Source organism: Lynx rufus, unplaced genomic scaffold (assembly GCF_022079265.1).
Source record: "Lynx rufus isolate CCGP_SWC_20201006 ecotype Redwood Valley unplaced genomic scaffold, mLynRuf1.p SCAF_15, whole genome shotgun sequence".
NCBI classification, from domain to species: Eukaryota; Metazoa; Chordata; class Mammalia; order Carnivora; family Felidae; genus Lynx; species Lynx rufus.
Window position 1 is genome coordinate 63342651 of NW_025814829.1, and position 23861 is coordinate 63366511.

Genomic DNA, 23861 nt, shown 5'->3' on the forward strand with positions numbered 1-23861 from the left:
GCAACAGAAAGGTCTACACACACACACGAATCTATGATGCCCGCCCACGGGCCGCAGACGAAATCCAGAGATCACCTTCCTGTGCCCTGCAAGGCCCCGGGGGCGGGGCTCAGAGCCCCGCCCCTCTCACTGCCCCGCTCCCCTCCTCCCGGCCCCAGGCACACCGAGCGGGGCGGCAGCTGGGCTCCCAGCTTTGGGCAAGTCGCCGGACAAACCGTGCCCGTGTCCGCACGGCCGCCCACGCCTCGCAACGCCACGGCTACCAGTTTGCTCTCCCGTGTCCCTTCCCACCGCCCTACGGCTCCGTGAGGTCTCGCCTTGTTCAGAACGACATCCTTGAGGCCCCGCACGGGGGAGCACTCCAGAAAAACTGCCAATGATACGTATTAGCAAGCGTACGGACGGAATAAGGAAGGAGCTCTGTCTGGCCGTACGGGTTTTACGATAAATTGTGTCACAGACAGACCTGGAAACAGACCCGCCTTTACACGCACCTTTGAAGACGGTACGTCTGTTACAAACAGTTCACCAGGACGCTCAAACTCTCGAGAAGAAAATCCCAACTATGAGGTTTCTCCCGTAACAGTCCACGCTTTTTTCTGTAACTTGTCTCGATGGACAAATACCGCATCTTGATCTTTTTTTTTTTTTAGCGCCATTCTGCTTCAAGCTCCATGCACACCGGAGTCTCTCTTTAAAAGTAAGTTTTTGAGGAATGTTCGGTCCTGACCATACTGGCACACCTGCCACAGGAAGAGAATCGGTTCCCTGCTCGTGGCTTTGACGTTCCCTGAAGTTTTTTAAAGGAGGGAGCAGCCTCAAAACGTACAACTGTGTCCCCTCACACCTTGCAACCGCGTAACTGCTGATTCTAAAGCGTCAGTATCGACGGCCACAGGACTTGGAAGTCAACTACTTACACCGTTTAACTCAAAGCGGACAGCTGGTCACACCACGGGACGCTGGGAGGACACGCCCGGGACGTGGCTTCCGCGAGCCCCTCCCACCCCCACCCGGGGAAAGGGCTCTGGCGAGCGCCAAAATGAATTAATTTGATATCTGTACACTCTGTGAAACCAGCACCCCAAAGAGTCTAGTTATCATCTGTCACCACATAGAGCCGTGGAAGTTTTTTCTTGCCGTGAGAATTTTTAAGATCTACTCTGCTAGCAACCGTCAAACAGGCAGTTCATGGGTGCCCGGCTGGCTCAGTCTGGGGAGCGTGTGACTCTTGATCTTGGGGTTGTGAGTTTGAGCCCCACGGTGGGGGTAGAGATTACTTAAAAATAAAAACCTTAAAAAAACACACAAAAGTCAAACACACGATACGGTACCACCAGCTACAGTCTCCGCGCTGGGACCTGTAACTACAAGTCTGTACAGACTCTTTAAGCAAGAGCGAATGTGTCGCACGCAGACAGGGGACAGCTGCTCCACAGCAAAAAGGGAAACCGGTGCACTTGGCCACTCGAGGAGCCTTAACAACACCGAGCTGGGCTCGAACTGCCCGATGCGAAGCCACACACCCTGCAGGGCTCCAGTCCCAAGAGCCCCCCGAGCCGGCGGAACCAACGCAGAGCGGGAGCCAGACGGCGGCAGGAGGGGCCTTCCCCGGTCGCCCCAGAAAGAAACGTTCCAAGCGGGCCGAGGTGTGGACCGCACGCGCGTCCGCGCTGGTCAAACTGCGCGCCAGACGGATGGTCCCCCCGCAGGTAAACGAGACGCGCGTCAGCCAAGGAGGGCGCTCTCCTGCTCCTGTAAAACTCATCACCTAAAACCGGGGCGGATACCTGGTCTCTGCACCCACTGGACATTCACCCAATACACTGACGTCGCTCGCCTGCGGTGCCCGCGGGACAAACCCGGCCGGGACTGGGGGAGCCGGCAAGGACACCAACGTGCCTGCGGCTTTCCAGTCCGCCGGACCCCGAATGCTTCCCAACGCGTAGCTTTCCAACTTCTGTGCTGCACACGTGTGGGTCCTACCCGCACGCGCGGGGAGGTCGGCTCTGCACACACCCCAAGCACACGAACGCAGGGAGCAGGAGGAAGCCGTTTCCTGCTTCTCTGTCATAAAGACTGGTCACCTTTGGGCAGCCACATCACAAACGTGTCCCCCACAAGGAGGCAGAAATGTCGAACAACACAAACTCGACTGACCTCTGGAGGCCAGGGCCACGGGGAACGGGGAACGGGGAACCGCCCGGCAGGCAGGAAGTAAGGGAGGGTCTGGGTGGGAACTGGGCAGACGGGATCGGTACAGCGTATCTCGGCTGCACTGGTCCCCCTTTCCCCCTTCTCTGACACACGTGTCCCCGCTTCTGGGGAGCCGGACACTCACCTGACGCTGGCCGTGTGCTGTGGCCCGGGCTGGTGTGGGAAGTGGCCGGGCCACGGGCGGTGCGGGCAGAAGCAGGCCGGCTGCAGGCGGCAGGCAGGCTGGTAGGCGGGCGTGCGGTGTGGACAGGGGGGTGCCGGCAAGTCAGAGTGCGGCCGTGGGCAGCAGGGGCCCAGGCCAGGGTCAGGCTGGGGCTCTGGGGTGGCCGGCGGGGGGCAGGGCGGGTGCGCGGGGCAGCGGCACATGGCAGGCGCTCGCTGCGGGACGTCGGCGGCCAGACGGGATGACTTCGCCGAGCCGTTGACCCGTGGGCATCCGTTCACGCACGCTTTTGTTCCGGGCGCTTCTGCGGAGAGCTGGTGGGCAGCGAGGTCCCCGTTGCAGGTCGTGAGGGCGCCGGGGCCACCACTGCTCAGGAGCATGACATCGCGGTTCCCGCTGCTCACGGCCATGCTCCAGCTTCTCCGCCCTACGACAGAAACGACACAACAATGTCCAGTGACGGCCGGGCGGGAGGCTATCTACAGGGTGGAGAGCGTGGGGGCAACGTGGTGGCAGCTGCATGGGGACCGGGACGCTCCATGTGTCCCGCCTGCACCTCCCACTTCCGTTTTTAGACCCGCTGCTCCCCCAGTCCTGTCCCCGTCCCCATCCAGTCCCCATCCCACCCAGTCCCCGTCCAGTCACTGTCCCCATCCCGTCCCTGTCCCATCCCCATCCCGGTCCAGTCCCCGTCCCCATTGCCGTCCCGTCCCAGTACCATCCCCGTCCCCAAGGGAAGTATGGGGGAGCAGTCAGAACCGTGCAGGAGGGGAGGGAGGGGCACCCACATCGCCCCTGAACCCTCCACCAGGCATCGGTGCGAGGATGCAGGTGTCACGGACAAAATGAAGGGCCACCCTGAGGGCAGTAAGTGGTGCAAGTTAGAATAATTTGAATAATCCTAAGAACACCTTATGTCAGGGTGCCCGGGAGGCTCAGCTGGTTAAGCTTTTGGCTCAATTCATGATCACAGGGCCTCACCCCAAGGCCACCTGGAGGCGGGGTCAAACCCCGAGGCCACCACAGGGAGGTTCTGTCACCTCAGCTTCCTTTTGCTGAAGAACGTATGCCCCCTTCTGCTATAACAACAACAAAAAAGCTGATGCAGATATTCCAGAATCAGTAAGACCTACATCAGAGGACGTCGAAGGGGCGCTAGACTTTTTTCAAAGCCAACTGAACCCTCCGATGCTTGTGGGTCTGCCGGAGCGCACAGCGGCCTGGCTGTGTGAGATCCGTGCTCCCGGCACTGGACACTCTTGGGACAAACTCCACACGCAGTCACGGCCGCTCACCCTCCACCCAGGACGCTCACGTTCTCTACAGGACCCAGCACAGCAGCCCCCGCTCCTGGGGACCCAAGACCTCCCTCCCCTCCAGCCAGGGGATCAAAGGGGACACCTTCTCTGGTTTTTTGGGTTGTTTTTTTCCATCAGGTGTGTTACTATCCTCAGAGTCTATTTTTCCACCAATCCTACAGATGCTACTAATCACAGCTGGCGGGGGAGTCATGCCACATCAACTATCTAAACAACAACCCAAATCCTCGGTTCAACAAGAACCTGGGCTTCAGACAGAACGTCACGGCCTGTGACAGCCCTCCCCGTGGCCTGATGCCCCCGCGGACTCTCCGATTCCACCTGTTTCTCCATCTTCTAATCGGATGCTTCTCCCAAGACGGAGAACTTTGTGACCAGAATCACAATGATCATTTTCTCTTATTTTTGCTGCAAATGCTTCATGTGCTCCTTACATACGAGCTAAAGAGATCTCTGAAGGGCAGCGGGGGCCTCATCGCCCTTGGAACACGTCCCCCACTTTGGTAAAATGCAGTCCAGTGCCAAATATCCGACTTACAAATGAAGTTTTGGAACATAACCTGTTCCTTAACTTGGAGACGTCTTCTGATGGTGGAAATAAAGAATAATTTGAACTCTGACTGGCTTGTATTTGAAGTAAGTCATGTGAACATTCTATGATTCAGTCTCTTTAATCATAAAACAGGAACAATCAAATTGACCTTATAAATAAGTTGTGAATTTCAAGTAAAAAATAATTATGAGCAAAAACAGAAAAGAAATTATTCCAAGAAATGTCTATGAATTAAGTTTGGTAGATGCATTCGTATAGGAATTCAGGTGGTCGGGAAGACAGCAAAGTTATGATCTGAAGTCAAGCATGAACCTATGTCCACAGAGGGAAAGATCTTTCTTTAACACTGAGACAGATGAAAAAAAAACTTGGTCTGAGCTGAAGACAGAGAGAGCTAACAGGAAAGCTGATGGGACAGAGGAAGAGCCAACATGGTAAGATGACACTATGGTGACAAATGTACACGCGATCGTAAAAGCATGAAGCAGTACTTCCGGTGAAGTTTAAAGCCAGTTTGGGGTCAAATACGGTGGGCGCCTGTGAACAACCACCCTGCGGTCACGGCCCATTCTCCTCGGGGCCACGGCACGCAGACCCAGCCAAGAGGAAGCCTGAGGCACCGGCGTGGGGTGCGATGGGGCCGCACGGCCAGAAGTTTCAGTGTATTTTCCTGTTGTTCATGAACATAACACGCCAGTTTCAATACATTCAAAGCCACCAGTCCCAAGCCCTCGGTTCACTTGTCTACCAGCATCATTGTCTTGCGTGCGCTGGCACTTGGGGGGCCACGCGGCCTTTGGCCAAGGGCTGTCTTCTGATTACTTTTTAAATTTTAATTTCTCTTTTCTTTGAGCCTCAGGTCTTCACATGTATTAATCAGGATAACAACCGATGCCCGTGTCTGTCCTAGGACCACGACGAGCAAATAAAAATGTTTTGAAAATCATTAAGGGCTAGAGGAGGAAGGACATGTCCACAGCCATCTTACGAGGCCAGTGTTCTCCCGACAGCAAAACCAGACCAGGCACCGCAAGGAAAGAGAACTACAGGCCAACGTCCCTGACGAACGTGGATGCAAAAATCCTCAATAAAATACTAGCAGACTGAATTCGACAACACGTTAAAAGGATCATACGTCGTGATCAAGTGGGATTTATTCCAGGGATACAAGAGGGTCCAACACTCACAAGTCAGACAACATGACCCACCACCACCACCCGCTGAAGGGTAAGAATCATACAGTCGTCCCAGCAGGTGTAGAAAAGGCTTTTGACAAAATCCAACATCCACCTGGATAAAAACTCTCAAGAAAGCAGGTACAGAGGGAACACATCTCAACATAGAAGGCACATACGACAAGCCCACAGCCAACACCACACTCCGTGGTGAAAGGCTGAAAGCTTTTCCTTTATCAGGAACAAAAGGAGGGGGGGGTCTAATGTCACCCCTTCTAACACAGTCTTGGAAGTCCCGGCCACAGCAGTTAGGCAAGAAAAAGAAAGAAAGGCGTCCAAATCAGAACGGAAGTAAAACTGTCACTATGTACAGGTGACATGCCATATATAGGAAACTGAAAGATTCTACCAAAAAAAAAAAAATAATAAGTTAGAATAAATGAATTCGGTATAGTTGCAGGATATAAAATCAATACACAAAGCCATAAAGGGCTGTGTATTTATAATGGAAGAATTATCATAATTGCTGGATTGAGCATTAAGAATATAAAAAGATAAGGAATAATGCTTCCTGGCTTTAAAGCCAAAATTATGCTTTAAAACAACAGCTGAAGACATCTATGTAGCTTAGAAGAAACGGTGTGAGTGGATCTAAGTTTGAAAGCTGACCCTACCAGTTTCTACCCTGGAGAACCTGGGTCAAATGATTTACACTCTTACAGTCTCTAAGCCTTGGTTCTTAGAGTTAAATTTGAAACGCTAATGAGAATTTTAAACACCCTCACTCTCTGACCCACAACAGTAGTAGGAAGTCTTCTTTTGGATACACTTGAACAATGTGTAAAGACAGATGTACAGGTAAGGTTGTCACAGACCGCACCACCGTCTGCCAGGAAAACTGGAAACACTCTAAAATATCCTCAGTAACAGACTCAGATTCTGTCGTGTCTGTACCTTGGGCATTCTGCACGATTAAGAAAGAACGAGTTAGATCAGGGTATACGATGGAAAGAAGTCCAAAGTACATCTTGACACATAAATAAAGCCTACCCACAGAACAGCCTACACGGTATGACTCTACCCATTTCGTTAAAAAGGGGGGGGGGGATACACATATGATTAGGATACACAGACAGTTTCCAGAAGGACCTAAGAAAAGGTCTTCCCGCTGGAGAGCTGGACTGAGAATTCTGAAAGGGTGGAGAAGACTTCACATCTCACTTTCTGTACCGCGTACAACTTTTACTGTCAGCCTGTCTTCTTTATGGTGGTAAAATCCTAATAAAACAGCATATAAAGTCTCTAGCACAGTCACTAATAATGAACAAAAGGTAGTTATCATTAAAACGTAAAAACAGAAGCAAAGTTATTTTACCTTAAATTTTTTTTTCAACATTTATTTATTTTTTTTGAGACAGAGAGAGACAGAGCATGAACAGGGGAGGGGCAGAGAGAGAGGGAGACACAGAATCGGAAACAGGCTCCAGGCTCCGAGCCATCAGCCCAGAGCCCGACGCGGGGCTCGAACTCACGGACCGCGAGATTGTGACCTGGCTGAAGTCGGACGCTTAACCGACTGCGCCACCCAGGCGCCCCAAAGTTATTTTACCTTAAGAGACAACTAAACATCGATACACTGGATGCATTTTACCCATTTGATCTCATTTTACTTTTTTATCTAGAGGGAGGTAGTGCACGCGAGCAGGGGAGGGGCAGAAGGAGAGGGAGAGAGAGCCCCAAGCAGGCTCCATGCTGAGCGCAGAGCCCAACACGGGGCTCGAGGCGGGGCTGGGTCCCAGAACCCTGGGATCACGCACGACCTGAGCCGAAACCAAGAGCCGGGTGTGCCACCGGCTGAGCCGCCCAGGCATTTTCAATTGTTTACCTTCTGATGCGTACCTGCTGTCTCATGATAACACCCTGCACAATGCATTGAATAACTGGATGAAGAAATGAAAACGAGGCTAAGGAGTAAGAACAGGTGAGTACAAAGTATTGAGGGAAAGGTTTCAACGTATCTCATCATACCTCCCCCATTTCTGGAAACATACACACTTGTTGGGCCAAAGCCACCTAGGAACCAAGAGCGCGGTGCCCCAGGCAGACCCTTCTTCAGTCTGTGTTTCAACGCAGGGAGGAGAGGCATCGGAGTTTATGTGATTACAGGGATCACACAATTACCTCCTTAACCTGGTCTGGGACTCAGGAAACGTACACCTTTAAGTAACGTAAGACACAATCACACGACATGTATCATTAATGTAACTAAATACGATACATGCTTTACGTATTTTTATAGTAGGTATAAATGACCACGTTAAAAGACAAAACAGCAGCTCAGTGGATATACTCCTGTGTAATCACAGTGATGCCAACAGATTAAATGTCACGGCCATAAAGGATGCCATCGAGCTATCAGGTGGCCACCGGAGCACAAACGCACGGGAAGGGCCGCCATGAAAACCTCGCAGCAGCCACTCGCACCCGGGGGTGTGCTCCGTGGTCCCAAAGCTGCAAGCTAGAATCCGAACGTCATGCCAGGCACCCTGCACACCCCACCCCAATCACCGCAGGGACCACGTGGCCACTAACCAGGCGGGGCTGCCGCAGCTTTCCCCGAACTGTCACACACACGATCCCACTTGACTCGACGCTCAGAACGGCGTGGCAGGCGTCACCCCTCCGTTTTGCTCCAGCCACAACGGCACACACAGAGTCTGGGGGTTCGGCTAGGAAGCCTGACGTCAGGGGTTTGAGGGCTCTCTGTAAACGACACCCCACCAGCTCCCACAATGTGCTCTAGGACAACCCTTTGCTTCGTCAGGTTCAGGAGAGCAAACGTCCCAGCGAGTGGCGAGACGCGAACGCGAGCACGATCCCATGCTGTCCGCGGCCGGCTGTTTGGGAAGGGTGGTGCTCCCCAGAGCAGCCTCACTAAGTGAAACACAAAACTCTACCCCAGTGCTTCTCACACAGAAGGATCACGGGCGGGACGTTGCTGACATGCGGATTCTGAACGCGCCCACCTGGAGTGAGGCCGCAGGTCTCCAACTCGTGCCCACACGCCGGCCGCTGGGACACCGTGCGTGCGGCAAACCAGGCGCGGAGGCTGCCGGAGAGCCAGGCCGCGGCTGGGGCAGCATACGCACAATTAAAGCAGCACGGAGCCAGCAAGCGGGGCAACGACAGCAGAGACGGAGAAAGGAAGGCCTGCCGTTCCGACTAAGGCGGAGGAAAGCGACACAGTTAACACGAGAGGCTCGAGTTGGTGACCAAGCATGGCTTGTCTCACAACCCGTAAACCGTTACGTGCACACAAATAGCCAATCAGCTTTTAACCGTTCTGGTGCGACTCCTGAATGTGGATTGAAGTCCTGGGCCCAGTTCAATGCGGGAGACGATCTTCTCTCACGCGCTGGCAGGTTTAGCAGATGGGCGACAGACACGCCGGGGGCCCCTCTGCACACCAGGCCTTAGGCATCCAGTCTGGGGAGCACTTGTATCCATTACTCATCAAATTTGCGTTCACACGAAACGGTTCCTCTCACGCTGCTCGATGCTTCCCCCAAATGATGGCCTCGTCCCTGAGCAGGGGCAGCAAGTCGACCCCTTAACCCTTAGAGCCGTGGCCAGGGAGCAAACAGTCACTGACGAGGAACGACTGCAGAGCTCGTCTGCAGCGGGTCCGTTTGGAAGGGTGTCGGCCAGGTTTTGTCTCCAGGGATATGTCCCCCCAAAGGGCTATTGTTAAAGCTGGTTTCCTCATCTCACTATGTCAAGCACTTTCCTCACGATACCTGAGCAGATATCACAGAGAAAACTGAGGGCCAAAGTACTGAAGTACTAACTCACGTAAATCACACGACTGGGATCCAGCCTCAGACCAGGCTGCCTCTGAAAGTGAGGCTCTCCTCCTACCTCAAGATGCCTCCGGGCCAGCGCCAAGTTCAACGAGCTGCTCCGGGACGGCCAGAGGCTGCTGGTACAAAATTCAGTGTGAAGGTCTGCGTGAAAACCAGCCTCTGAATTCACTATTTCCCAAGACGGTTTTGAAAGGTACGGTTCAGCATCCAAGAGCGTCAGAGGCCCCTTCCACTGAATTCAGAAGTGCCTTCCACTCGTGCATCACGTTAGGCAAACCTGAGAAGCCAGCCAGGGGCCAATCTTTGTTGACATGGAGGGTTTGGACGATGAAAACAGAATTGTGACCTGACAGCAAAATCTGTATCTTTTTTTTTTTTTTTAAATATATATTTTTTTCAACGTTTATTTATTTTTGGGGGGACAGAGAGAGACAGAGCATGAACGGGGGAGGGGCAGAGAGAGAGGGAGACACAGAATCGGAAACAGGCTCCAGGCTCCGAGCCATCAGCCCAGAGCCCGACGCGGGGCTCGAACTCCCGGACCACGAGATCGTGACCTGGCTGAAGTCGGACGCTTAACCAACTGCGCCACCCAGGCGCCCCAAAATCTGTATCTTTAATCAAAGAACCAGTGTTAAGGAACTGAAAAGAATGGTCTTACATAAGGGAATACGATCTTCTCTTCTTCTGAGACAAATTAAACTGTCTTATTTTTGTTTGAGTTCATGAACTTTCTACCGATAAACTCTCCTTCAATAAGACGGCTTAGCAGTGTCTGTACTTACTCCCCTGTGGGGACTTCACAAGTTACAAAGAATTCTCGGTATTGCTATCATTCCCCTTCCTCATAAACGGCAATACACTAGCAGTCATGTCCCAGACAATCCGGGGCAAACATCTGGGCACCTGTCCGCGTGCCCCGCCCTCCACACACCATGAGGAAGCCAACAGACTGAGTCCCGGCAAATCTGAGAGTCGCAGATCACTATTCTTTTACCACGAAAGCTCAACTGTTGGTCTGTTAAATGTATATTATGAAGAAGGTGGTTTTGACTTATGTTAACAAACACCACCTCTGAAAATGAAATCTTTTTTATATGACCTCTTTCAATACACACAATCGACACTGATAAAGACACCAACGAACCATAAATGTTAAGTGTTCCAGTTTTACAGAAGCTGTTCACGGTATTTACAAACAGCTTAACGATACGGGGGAAAAAAACGGCCTCATAATTTTCCCTCCCAGATTTACAACAAAGAGTATAAAAGTTAAATAACTCAAGGAAGATCTTACAGTGCCCCAGCAAATCAGAAAACCCCGAATGTGGAAAGCAGTCCTGTTGTCAGATGCGAGCCCCGCACAGGTGGGCAGGTGACAGGCTTTCTAATCTCACTGTGCTCCTTTGTTCTGTGTGGAGTGTGCCTTTGGTAACAGACCTACCTGGGAGGAGAAGCGTAAAATGAAGCTTCTCTTTATAGTCTGGGATACGTGAGAGCTAAGAACACCTTATCACCATGAACACTTATGTTCCTAAATCTGTATGCCAAGAACACTACTGCTGTGCTGAAGTTATTAGGACACTCTTCAGACATCTGTCTTCCACATTCATCCACAAAAATTATCAGCCCACACAACACCCGCCACGTCTCCCCACACTCCCCATACAGCGCCGGCCCCACAAACACTTACGGCCTGAAGAAAGAAAGGCTTCTTGTATCTTTGAGTTTCAATGTCAGATGAACCCACTGGTGTAACTAAGAACATGGAAAATAAACCCAGAGGGGTTTTCCATAATTATTAGTATCAGTCAATCGTCTTTCAAAAAAATTCTGGAAAGCCCTCCAGTAAGCGGCCATCATAACCCAGGAGCCAGCCACGACATTCAGTTCACCTAGACTAAGCTACGAATCGTGAAGCGACTGTAACAGATACAACAAACGTTCACGAAGTTACGAGTCTATTCCAACGGTCTCCACCTCTTCTGTACATTAGAACCATTTCAGTAATATAAAACCCTTCAGACCCAGGGCCCTGGCCCAAAGGTTCTCTGATTTAATTCATGTCGTAATGGGCTGCGGTCATCAGCGTTTTTTAAAAGCTCCTCAGATGGTCCCGGTGTGTGGCTAGGGCTGAGACCCACAGACTGAGAATTTGTGCAACTGATGCCCATCAAGTTGTAACAGCAGGCGACCGCCACTAAAGGGATCCATCTTTCAAATCTTTTTTTTTTTTTCAACGTTTTTTATTTATTTTTGGGACAGAGAGAGACAGAGCATGAACGGGGGAGGGGCAGAGAGAGAGGGAGACACAGAATCGGAAACAGGCTCCAGGCTCCGAGCCATCAGCCCAGAGCCCGATGCGGGGCTCGAACTCCCGGACCGCGAGATCGTGACCTGGCTGAAGTCGGACGCTTGACCGACTGCGCCACCCAGGCGCCCCTCCATCTTTCAGAAAATACTGCTTAAGTATTTCTTGAGCAAAAGGTTGCCGCATGGCAAACGGCATGCAGGACGGGTCCTTCACATGGGACGAGCTTCGGAGCGTTCTGATGGTCTTTACCTCTCTCTGTGACGATGAAAAGGGTATTTTTGAAGTTCTAAGCGTGGGGGCAACAGTGCGGTAGGGAGAGAGCCTCAGTGAGACAGTCGCATGGGCAGCGTTCACGGAACCAGGCATCACAGTTACTTCCGGATCCCGTGACTGAGGTCAGGATCCAGCCAATGTGACCAAGGAGTTTATTTGACCCAAAAGAAAACCTATGTCCCCTGACCCCTTGTCAATCTTTGAAACGAAGTCCCAAACCCCTGTATTAAAAGAGCATGCTCTCTGAAGTTCTGTGCCAGAAAGAAAGACAGACAGACAGAAAGACAGAAAGGAAAAGATTTCCGATTGCATGTTAAGCCCTTTAATGCTCCAATCTGTGGCTCAGACGCCCACAGACCCCGGGCCCGCATCTCCCCTCACTCCGGCCCAGTGAGAATTCCACGGCGCTCTGGTGACAAGCAGGACCCTCCCCATGAGACAGGGCCGTGTTCAGGCCGTGAGATTTCCTCTGAAACCACTGCCTCAGGTAAGATCGCAAAACGGGCAACCTCACGCCGGAGCAACCTGTCTGTGCCCCTGGCTCTTCCCAGGCAGAACGGGAGTCTGTCCCCGAGCCTTCCAGATGTGCCCAGCACATCACAAGGAAGCCTGAAGACACCAGGAGTGTTTTAACACCTCACACGTCTCAGAAACTCAAAACTCGGCAACCAGCCTCCAGGGGAAACTCGTCTCTGAGACAAATCAAACCAAGAGAATTCGACTCCCACATCCCGGGAGGCGAAAGAATGTGAGGGGATGTGAAATGTCTTCCGTAACGTCAAAAACCGAGCTCGATCACCATCAAGGACTCGAGCTTGTTTGGTTTTGAAGGTGGCGCATGTTTTTTTCACGGAGCTCCTACCCTGACCCGCGCCTTCCCCACAAATCCCACACACCCAAGGGTCTGAGAGCGGGCTCCAGCCCCGCTGTTTTGTGAAGTTTGAGAAGCAGCAGATCTAACTTCCCGAGCCGCCCCCCAAACGGCTCTGCCTATTGTCCAGCAAACAGCGTCTCCGGGGTACCCGTCAGTCTACGCAGCAACCCCTCCGCATGTCTGCACAAACACAACTGAAGACACCCTTTTGCTTAAAGGGCCTGAGATCTACCTCGAGCTTAGGAAAACATCAACCTCACAAGCACTTTCTTCTTCCTTACACTGGACCCGCAGGTTCAGTCTTGGTGACAGCCTGGGTGCGAGTCTCATAAACCCTTTCTGTCTCTGCTCCCACCGTCACTGCGGATGCTCGTGACCCCTACCTGCCCACCCACACGTAGCAGACGACCTGAAACCACACCGACCGGCGGTGCGGGACCCTTGTCTGCCCGCAGAGGTCATCAAATTGTGTCTTCCAGGTGAACAGGCGAACGTCGTCCTTATTTAGCAAGCATGTATTAAGCGCCTCCTGTGTTCACCGTGACCGTTTTTCTCGGGGTCTGCATAGGTGCACCTGGACTGGGCCTGCTTGCTGGGGATTAGAACAACAAAGGACAGAAGTAAGGCGCCCCTCTTCCCAGTCCTGCATCTCTAAGTCCTGCTTCAGATGCTTTGTTCTGTGTTTTTCCCAAGACGGCCGGCAGGCCAGGCAGCTCGTCCGTCCCGCCCTCGACGCCCACGTTTATTTCCCAGCTGGGGTGTGATCGGGCCTTTCTATCTTGAACAACAGGCAGCATTCACAGAGCCTGTGTGCCAAGGCCGCAGGCCGCACTCGGGGTGACGGGCGAGCCGCCCCTCCCCACCCCCACCCCTGGGCCGGCCAACACGCTCACACACAGGACGGGTGTGCAAGGCCCTGGCACGCGGCTGCACGCGGTCGCCCACAGGGGTTGGTCGGCTCAGCATCAAGTCTGGACGTGGGATCAGGTTAAAACACTCACAGCATCAGTGCTGTGACACACAGCCTCTTCCGGAAGAGGCGAAGGCAACAAGTGTTCCCTAAGCTGCGCTGTGTGTCAGTCACGTCAGACACAAGCATTTTTCACCATCGGTGCAAACTTCATGCTCACGATCCTGTAATTCACATCTAAGATGTCAGCTACCACAGAAAATACACAAAAATACCCTGCCTATGTTTGTACGCTAAAACAAAAGTTACAGATAAAGTGTAATCTAATAAAATACTCCAATATTCAAGAGTAGCAACAAAAGCATTTAGTCTGTTAGAGACACAAAGTTCAAAAATAAATGACACGATGATAAAAGACTCTTTGCTGTAACACTTTAAGAAGCAGAAATGTGTCAGCAGACAGAAAGCCACGGACAGTAGTCAATGCACCAGCCACAACTGGAGGTGATTTACATAGTCAGTGACTTCTGAGGCTTCAAAGAGAACTACAGCTTTCTTAATTATAAATACTATGAGCTACGGGGAGCCTGGGTGGCTCAGTCGGTTAAGTGTCGGACTTGGGTTCTGGTCATGATCTCGCGGTTTGTGAATTCAAGCCCCGCGTCGGGCTCTGTGCTGACATCTCGGAACCTGGAGCTGCTTCAGATTCTGTGTCTCCCTCGCTTTCTGCCCCTCCCCTGCTCATGCTCTCTCTCTCTCTGCTTCAAAAATAAATAAACGTTAGAAGAAAGAAAGAAAGAAAGAAAGAAAGAAAGAAAGAAAGAAAGAAAGAAAGAAAGAAAGAAAGAAAGGTGTTTGGTAAGGTCTGTGAGTTCGAGCCCCATGTCAGGCTCTGTGCTGAGCGCTCGGAGCCTGGAACCTGCTTCGAATTCTGTGTCTCCCTCACTTTCTGCCCCTCCCCTGCTCATGCTCTCTCTCTCTGAAAAATAAATAAACACTAGGAAGAAGAAGAAGAAGAAGAAGAAGAAGAAGAAGAAGAAGAAGAAAGAAGAAAGAAGACAAAAAAAGAAAGGTGTTTGGTAAGGTCTGTGAGTTCGAGCCCCACATCGGGCTCTGTGCTGACAGCTCAGAGCCTGGAGCCTGCTTGGGATTCTGTGTCTCCCTCTCTCTGCCCCTCCCCAGCTCACACTCTCTCTCAAAAATAAATAAACACTAAAAGAAGAAGAAGGAGGAGGAGGAGGAGGAGAAGAAAGAAAGGTGTTTGTTTGGTAAGGTCTGTGAGTCCGAGCCCCGTGTCGGGCTCTGTGCTGACAGCTTGGAGCCTGGAACCTGCTTCGGATTCTGTGTCTCCCTCTCTCTCTGCCCCTCCCCTGCTCATGCTCTGTCTCTGTCTCAAAAATAAATAAATGTTAAAAAAAAAATTAAATACTATGACCTAAAAGACCCCTCTTGTGGGTAAAAAGGACGTATTTCATTCTCTTTCTTTCAACAAGAATACCTGTTAGAGGAAATGTTACCAAACTGTAAAAAGAGACCCCACTTTCTTGCATGATCACTGAGAAGCTCGTTTACAGTCAATGATTTACATGAAATACCTCAGTTTTCACAAAACTTTTCTGTGCCTAGTTTCTTCAAAATTTACCCTTTCCCACCAGACATACAACTATGTCACAGACTAAAATAGCCTGAATATTCCTGCCAGTGGCATATAAACTCTCCACCCTCATTTTAAGCAAAGGGGAAGGCCGCTGTTGATTCAGGGCACAAACCCGCCGGGGGCAAGACACCAGCCAGAGATCTAATGCCGTGTGACGCACGCAGTCCTCGAACCTGCTGAGTCACTAAGATCTAAGCACCCAACACTGAAAAGAAAGGGTAAGTATGTACTGTGATGGAAGCACTCAACACCAGGACGGTGTTCACGGCCGCAGCATACAAATGTGCCAAACTAACACACAGTGTTGTAGGTCAACTACATTCAACAGAAAAGGAAAAAAGGTAAATCTGGCCAACACATGACGATTCCCACTTTGACCAGTAAGTCCAGTTACAACGTAGTGGCCACTGCCCCAATTAAAATGCATACAATGCAAAAAAAAAAAAATGTAATCGACTCAAAACAACTTGAAGGTGTACCCAGCCTGTGTATCTCAGATGAACACTGCTAAGAATTAATCTTGCTGTGGAAGCTTCGATCCCAAGTAGGTATGTTCACCAAACTTCTATTTTTATAGGTTGGAAGATGCTAAAACATTACCGTCTTTTTACACTACTCAATTCACAAAAGTGATTCAGGTAATTCCCAGGGTTCTATTTTCATACCAGCTAATAATGAGAGAAGCACGTATTTTCAAAATTCTCTCCTTTAGACGGAGCCTACGAAGACTCCCAAAGTATGAAAGCACACAAACTACTTTAAGTCCGAGGCTCCCTCCCCCCACACTTACTAAAGAAAGCACATTTTAATAAACCCAAGAAACGGCTAACCTTACCTTACAGCGCTAGACTCCAGTTCAAATAAACCTCCTAAGATTTTAATGCATTAACGTGCCATTCAGGGTTTACACTGAAAAACAAACCTATGAGCCGAAGTTTTAATCCAATCCTAGAAGCACAGACCAAAAGTTCAGTTTTTAAATAAACTCTCAAAACAACAAATTCACAGGAACGGAAGCAGGAGCAAATGCATTACCTTCACGGAAAGAAGAAACGTTCCCGACTGAGCGTGGTCGCGGGCGGGTGAGCGCAGCAGCCGGCTCTGAACCCGGCTCTGAACCCGGCTCTGGGCTCTGGACCCGGGGCGGCGCTGTGTCAGGGGTGCACTTGCAGCCCTGGCTTCCTACAGGGCCAGGGCGGGAGAGTTTTCTCGTCCTCGGCCCCTAGGGGCAGGGTCCCAGCACTGCTGACGGCTGGAGCACGGGGTCAGCGGGCCAGGATATGAGGTGACGTGTGATTTCTAGCCTTTTCCTGCTTCTACCGGGAAACTGTTAACAAGGGCTGTTTTTCGTTGTAACTTCCTTTGATCTTTCCGACTGAACGTTACTTAGTGGATTAAAGCCATGCTAGCTATACTATTTGCTTGCTGAGGCTGACTTCAGCTGCTACAGATTCAGTTTTCTGACTCCGAGGGCCGGCTACTTCATCTAAACTAACACAAATAAACACCAACAGTGTTTATTTCCAAGTTCTGGGATTCTTGCGTTCTTTCACAAATAGTTCTTGAGACCCAGCTTTTAGGGCGGAAAGTCCGTGGTTTTTAAAAGAGGCAGAATCTTCTTTAATAAATAGAGAAAGTCATGTTTCAAGCAGTTGTGTGTTTCCCTTCAATTTTCCTAAACAAAACAGCAGTTTGTTAAATGAATCGGACACTACTTTTTATAAATTTGTGGCCCTGACGATGCCATTATTTTAAATTCCACAACCATAATGTAAAAACCTTTTAAATATCTGGTATCTGCAAACAAATACTTTACATCCACTGGCAAACAAGTGATAACCCTACTGAAACGTGAACTCCAACTCTTCAGACTTCTCCAATTAAAAATGTGTAAACGACGCTCTCAACAGGCTGTAGTGATTAATTATATAAATACGGCACTTTCAAAATTAATGAAATTAACACCAAAAGCACAAGTAATCAAAGAAAAAAAGATAAAATTGGACTTCATTAAAATGATGAAACTTTAATGCCTCAAAGAACATTATCAAGAAAATGAAAAGACAACCCACAGAGGAGGGGAAAATACGTGCAAATCACGTATCTGAGAGGCTAGTAACCACAATGTAGAAAAACTTAGTAACAACAATAAAAAGGCAAATAATATAATCTAGAAGTAGTCGCAATTTTGGAATAGGCATTTTCCAAAGAAAACGTATGAGTGGTTAACATGCACATGGGAAGTTGCTCCACATCACTAATAATTATGGAAGTGTGAAATAAAAGCATGACACACCATTTCGCATCCATTAAGATGGCTTAATGGGAAAGAAGGGAGGAGGGAAGGGAGGGAGGAAGGGGGGGGAAGGTGGGGAGGGAGGAAGGAAAGGAGGGGGAAGGAAGGGAGGAGGAAGGAAGGGAGGGGGAGGGAGGAAGGGGGGAAGGGGGAAGGGAGGGAGGAAGGAACGGAGGGGGAAGGAAGGGAGGGAGAAGGAGGAAGGGAAGAAGGGGGGAGGCAGGGGGGAAGGGAGGAAGGAACGGAGGGGGGAGGAAGGAACGGAGGGGGAAGGAAGGGAGGGAGAAGGAGGAAGGGAAGAGGGGGGAGGCAGGGGGGAAGGAAGGAGGGAGGGAGGAGGAAGGGAAGAAGGGGGGAGGCAGGGGAAGGAAGGAGGGAGGGAGGAGGAAGGGAAGAAGGGGGGAGGCAGGGGGGAAGGAAGGAGGGAGGGAGGAGGGGGAAGGGGGAAGGGAGGGAGGATGGAGGGGGGAAGGAAGGAAGGGGACAGAAGGACGGGAGAAGGGGGAAGGCAGGGGGGAAGGCAGGGGGAGGGAGGAAGGGGGGAGGGAGGAAGGAAGGAAAGGGTCCCGCCATGGGCGCACAAACTAAGCAGAGTCACCACTGACAGCAGCAGCGTGCCAAGCACAGCGGGTCGTCCGTGTCCCTGGTCCCACATTTGCAAATTCGCCTCCTCTCTCAAGCTGACTTGTAACCGCATATGGTCCTGGCGGTGCTTTCACGGTACTTCCGACGACGCACAGAGTCCTGCAACATGCGTGTCCCCAGGTGAACCAAACAGGGGACGCCCGCCTTGCGTACTGTCACAAGCGTTCTTTTCTCTACTTAGCGCCACGCTGTTCACGTTTCTGTGCTTTTTGTTAGCAATGTCACCATTTAAAATTTTTTTTACGTTTATTTATTTTGAGAGATAAGAGCAGAGAAGGGGCAGAGAGAGGGAGAGAAAGAATCCCAGGCAGGCTCTGTGCTCTGCGTGGAGCCCGATGCGGGGCTTGAACTCACGGAGAGTCGGACGCTTAGCCGACGGAACCCCCGGGGGCCCCAGCAGTGCCACCGTCTAAAGCGGCCCCGGGGAGCAGCGCGCTGTGCTTTTCGGAGAAACGCAGACACGGGGCCGCTGCGTGTGAGCCCGACGTCAGTGAGTCAACGGTGTGGGTTAGATGAGGGGTCTTTCAACAGAAACACGCCCCACACAGCTCATGGACCGACTCGTTGCCCAAAACAGGGCCAAGGCTCAGAGGCGCCTGACCCCGCACTTCCCTGACTTGGTGTTTGTGTGGCCCTATGGAGCACAGGCACCTTTACAAGCAAGGGAACGAAACCCGCTTGGGGTCGTCCGCAGCAGCGTCATTCACAACAGCGAGGGACAGACAGCTCAGGGGCCCGTCGAGTGGCGCACGGACGGGACGCACGCACGTGAGGGAGCGTCGCTCGGCTGTAAAAAGACGCAGCGCTAAGTGACGGCCCGACACGAAAGGTCACGCGCCATGTGGCTCCATGTCTGTGAAACGTCCCGGGCTCTCGATCTACAGGGACAGAAAGTGCGCGAGTGGCCGGGGCGACGGCCACCGGGCAGAGTTTCTTCTTGGTGATAAACACGTCCTGGGGTTCAAGAGAGGTGATGGCGCACGGCCTTTCCCGTACTCCACAAACTGCTGACTCGTACACTTGAAATGGTGAATTTTATGGAATATGGATTTTATCTCAATAAAAGGAATTTCAGGGGAAGTAGGAAGTCGTGGCCATGAGACCAGCGGTCCTCAAAGTCGCCTGTGTCAGAGCCAGGAAGACTGGCGAGAGGGCGGCCGCTGCTTCCCCACCGTGGGTCTGGTCTGAGCTGGGGGCTGGAGCCTGAGAACCTACCCCAAGGGGTGTCCACGCTGCTGGTCTGAGACCCAGGTGCTGAGCCACCACAGCACAGACACTGGGCGACTGTCACTGCGTTGTACCTGTGAAACTCATACTGTATGTCAACGACACTTCAAAAATAAAATCATTGTAAACGCGGGAAAAAAATAAGACAGCGTATGAGCTCCTCAAGGTAGGAAGGTAACTTCTATGCTCATGTCTTCTAAATTTACACAGAAAACAACCCATCTCGGGGAGAAACAGGGAGAGAAGCATTAACTCAAGAAAACATGTTAAAACACTCATCTCGAAATCACAGGCCGGTGGGCTTCATGTCATAGGCAGGCCGAACACTGTAGTACCGAAAAATCTCCAAAAAAGAAATATAGAATTAAAAAGAAAATAAAGGTATTTTAAATTCCTGGATCATCTGAACAGGACCTCGATTTAGTTTATTAAAGCGGCCAATCCCACCTCATTGAGGTCGCGGCTGCAAGAAACGCAAACAAAGGTTCTAGAGTTGTTGATCCCATAAATTACCCCGAGAAACCCATCCCTGCCCCTCCTTGGCGGGACGTCTGCCCCCTCCTTGGCGGGACGTCTGCCCCCTCCTTGGCGGGACGTCTGCCCCCTCCTTGGTGGGACGTCTGCCCCCTCCTTGCCGGGCCACCCTTCTTGCTCCTTCTCAGGCTTACCCACCATCTAAAGAAACCGTTCCCTCAGAAATGGAAGCTGATAGTCCTACGTCAGTCAATATTCACTTTCTTCACCTTCTAAAGTCCCTGCAAGACTCTTCTCTTGGCTCTGTCTCCGCTACTCTAATGTCCTCTGCCTTCTGGGGCCCCCGAGTCCATTTTTCTCGGGGCACCCTCGTAATTCTCTTATTCTAAAATTTGGCAACACCCCCGGCTCCCGTCAGCCCTGTGTTCTGCCAGCAGCTCAGACTCAAGAAACTCAATACACTGGTCCCCCCTGTCGGCGGGGGGCGCAGTTGAGACCCCCAGTGGCGTGGGAATCAGTCAGCAGACAGGAGGAACCCCAGTACTGTTCTTCCCGCACAGACACGCCCCCGAAGAGGCTCCTTTACAAAGGGGCACGAGGTGGGGGTGAACGGCAGGAACCAGGATGAGGCGGAGCGGAGGCCACAACCCCCAGTAATAAGCCCTCACACAGCCCCCTCTCCAAACGCCTCGCGGTCCCGCCTCCCTCCTCCCTGTACGGATGGGTGAGGGGGACAGGTGCCTGAGGACAGGGGCCAGGCTCCAGGGGACACGCCCACGCAGGGACAGGTGCCATGGGCCACGTGCCAGGGGACAGGCACCAGGTGCCCGGGGACAGGGGCCAGGCCGTGTGACCCTCCGGCCGCCCGTCAGTAGGAGCATCGCCTGCGACTGAGCGCGGGTAACTGAAACCGCAGAGAGCGAGGCGCAGGGGCGGGGCCTGCTGTATAATCATGTCTCAACCCCAAGCGACGTCTCGTTTCCCGTGTGTTTACCCTCTCAGTCACGTGAGCCCCAAAGTGCCCCGCATCTCCCCGGAAGCCCGCCACGCCGTCCACCCTCGGTCACCTGTCCTGGGGCCGCAGCCGCACCTTCCTCTCCGGCTGCGCCGTCTCAGCTCCATCGCCTCGTCCGCGGCCCCGCACGCGCCCTTGCGTCTCAGTGACCACCCTTCCTTCCCCGCAGCAGCCTCTGCCCAGCTTTCCGATGGCCTCGTCCCACCTATTCTCGACATCACATGACGACATCACATCACATGACTCCGCCTCCACGAAGCCTTCCTGGATTACCCAGGCCAGAAGCCCCGGCCTCCTCCGCCAAGTCTCTCACAGCACTTAGCTCGTGTTAGGTTCTTATGTCAGTCGTTTTTGCACCTCTTTTACCCCCTTAACCTACACTTGACCCCACAGACTCTATTATTATCATTTTTATGCCCCTCAGGAAGGTCCAGTACCTAGCAAGCACCTGACAAATATCTGTTGGAAAAAAACTGGTGTTTTACAATTTGTCACTGTCGCATCATTACTTTGTTACATCACTATTTATTAAGTTGAATAAATGTGGTTTCAGTAAACACATCCTACTTTGTTGCTGATTTCCACGGGCCCCAAGGCCCACTTTCTCTGTGGTCGTGGGAAAGAAACCATGGCCAACACCCAGCACATTTTAAGTAGAACTGTGTGTGTGGACCTACTGTCCGCTTGTCAATTCTGGGTAGTAAACTCCTGAACAATGGGAAGTATCAGGACTGGCTTTTCACACTTTTATCCAAACCAGCAGAGGTCACTCCAGTAACGATAGGCACGCAAGCTTATCTTCGGAGGTTCTTTAAAAGTTTATTTTTGTTTGGCTTCTGAGGGTAGGCTTTTCCTTGGCATTGGCACAAATATTCTTAAACAATGAACATAAATAAAAGTTTTCTCTCACGGTGAGCCATTAAATTTAATAGACAACAGACCTTCTGCCTAACTGCCACCTTATGCTAGCATAGGAAAGGAGTGGATCTGGGAAATCTGAGATTTTATTCATTACATCCTTTGCTTGATTTGATTAAAAACTAGTAAACTATATCCACTTTACCAATAATCCAGAAAGCAATTTGGTCATCAGGAATAAAATTTACTTATTAATCTAAACACTTCTAAAAATTTTACTGAAGATCAGAAGCTGTATTTTTAAGTTCGTTTATTCATTTTGAGAGATGGGGGGAGGGGCGCAGAAAGAGAGAGAGAGAGAATACTAAGCAGACTCCACACAGAGCCCAACACGGGACTCGAACTCACAAACCGTGAGATCATGACCTGAGCAGAAATCAAGAGTCGGATGCTTAACCAATGAGCCACCCAGGCGCCCCAGAAGCTATTTTATTTTATTTTATTTTATTTTTTTTTTCAACGTTTTTATTTATTTTTGGGACAGAGAGAGACAGAGCATGAACGGGGGAGGGGCAGAGAGAGAGGGAGACACAGAATCGGAAACAGGCTCCAGGCTCCGAGCCATCAGCCCAGAGCCCGACGCGGGGCTCAAACTCATGGACCGCGAGATCGTGACCTGGCTGAAGTCGGACGCTTAACCGACTGCGCCACCCAGGCGCCCCAGCCCAGAAGCTATTTTATTTTTTTTTTAAATTTTTTTTTTCAACGTTTATTTATTTTTGGGACAGAGAGAGACAGAGCATGAACGGGGGAGGGGCAGAGAGAGAGGGAGACACAGAATCGGAAACAGGCTCCAGGCTCCGAGCCATCAGCCCAGAGCCCGACGCGGGGCTCGAACTCACGGACCGCGAGATCGTGACCTGGCTGAAGTCGGACGCTTAACCGACTGCGCCACCCAGGCGCCCCAGCCCAGAAGCTATTTTAAAGCAAAACACACAGAGATTAGCAACTTGCAGAGAAAAGGTAGCCTCCTATTTTCCTGTGGACAAAAAAAAAAAAAGAAAAGAAAAGAAAAGAAAAGAAAAGAAAAGAAAAGAAAAGAAAAGAAAAGAAAAGAAAATCTGACAACACAATACTCAATATAGACAAAAATTTGAGCCTTCCTTAACCTAACCAAAAGTTACAGCGCCTTCTTCAATGTAAAACCCAAGTCCAGGAGGTTAGTCTGTTACGGGCTTCGGGTGGGAACCCTGGCAAACATTCTGTCTGGTCGCGAGCCGCAGGAGAGCCCTCGACCGCTCAGAGCAGGGAGAATGCGTTATGTCAGAGCAGGACAGGAGGCCCAGATGTGCTAGTTTTCTATCTAAAGAAGCTGGAACATTTCAGCCGTGACACAATAACTAGGCTGTAGATCATGTAAGAATACAGTCTTGTCCCACGTGATGATTTAAAGGAAAGCGTAATGCGGCCCTGGGCTCTGGAGAGCAAATGTTTCTGATTTGCAACACAGGATTTCACAATAAGAGATTTTATTTTACAGGAGATGCTCCCGTTACGAGATGGGCTCCTAGAACGAAGACCCCCACTCTGAACCTCATCAGAGTAAGACTGGGGCACTGGTACCAAACCTTAAACGCATCTAAACGGATGCGCCGTGCATACGCTAAGAGTGGGATTATGACTAATAAGCTGAAATCTTCTCGAAGTCAGACCTCTGATATTTATGGAGAAAGTTACACGTACTTTCCTTATGTCATGAAATAAAATACACGCAAGTTAATTTTCCAAAAGTCAGACTTTGTGGGAAAATACACGTGTCACCTGCATACAAACACCTGTCACCACTGCTCCAGGCTTCGATGAAGTGACGTGATGACACATCGCTGTCTCTGATGTAAAATGAAGTTCCACAGAAGACAGTAAGCAAACATTCTAGTCCTATTTATTTACACTTTTTGTAATATGTGCTAATGTTATTTTTGGCAAGAAAAGACTCTTACGCTACCCAAACCCTAAGAAGGAAGACAT

The 23861-nt window shown here is 51.0% G+C and overlaps 1 protein-coding gene across 3 annotated transcripts in view; it reads right to left on the bottom strand.

Moving 5' to 3' along the window:
* Positions 1-23861, bottom strand: part of DISP1 (dispatched RND transporter family member 1) — a 187045-nt gene that overhangs the window by 49927 nt on the left and 113257 nt on the right. For all 3 annotated transcript variants that reach the window (XM_047077198.1, XM_047077199.1, XM_047077200.1), the window contains one exon: positions 2342-2807. In XM_047077198.1, the coding sequence (XP_046933154.1) occupies positions 2342-2790 (449 nt within the window). In that variant the 5' untranslated portion in view covers positions 2791-2807. The remainder of the gene's footprint in view (positions 1-2341; positions 2808-23861) is intronic.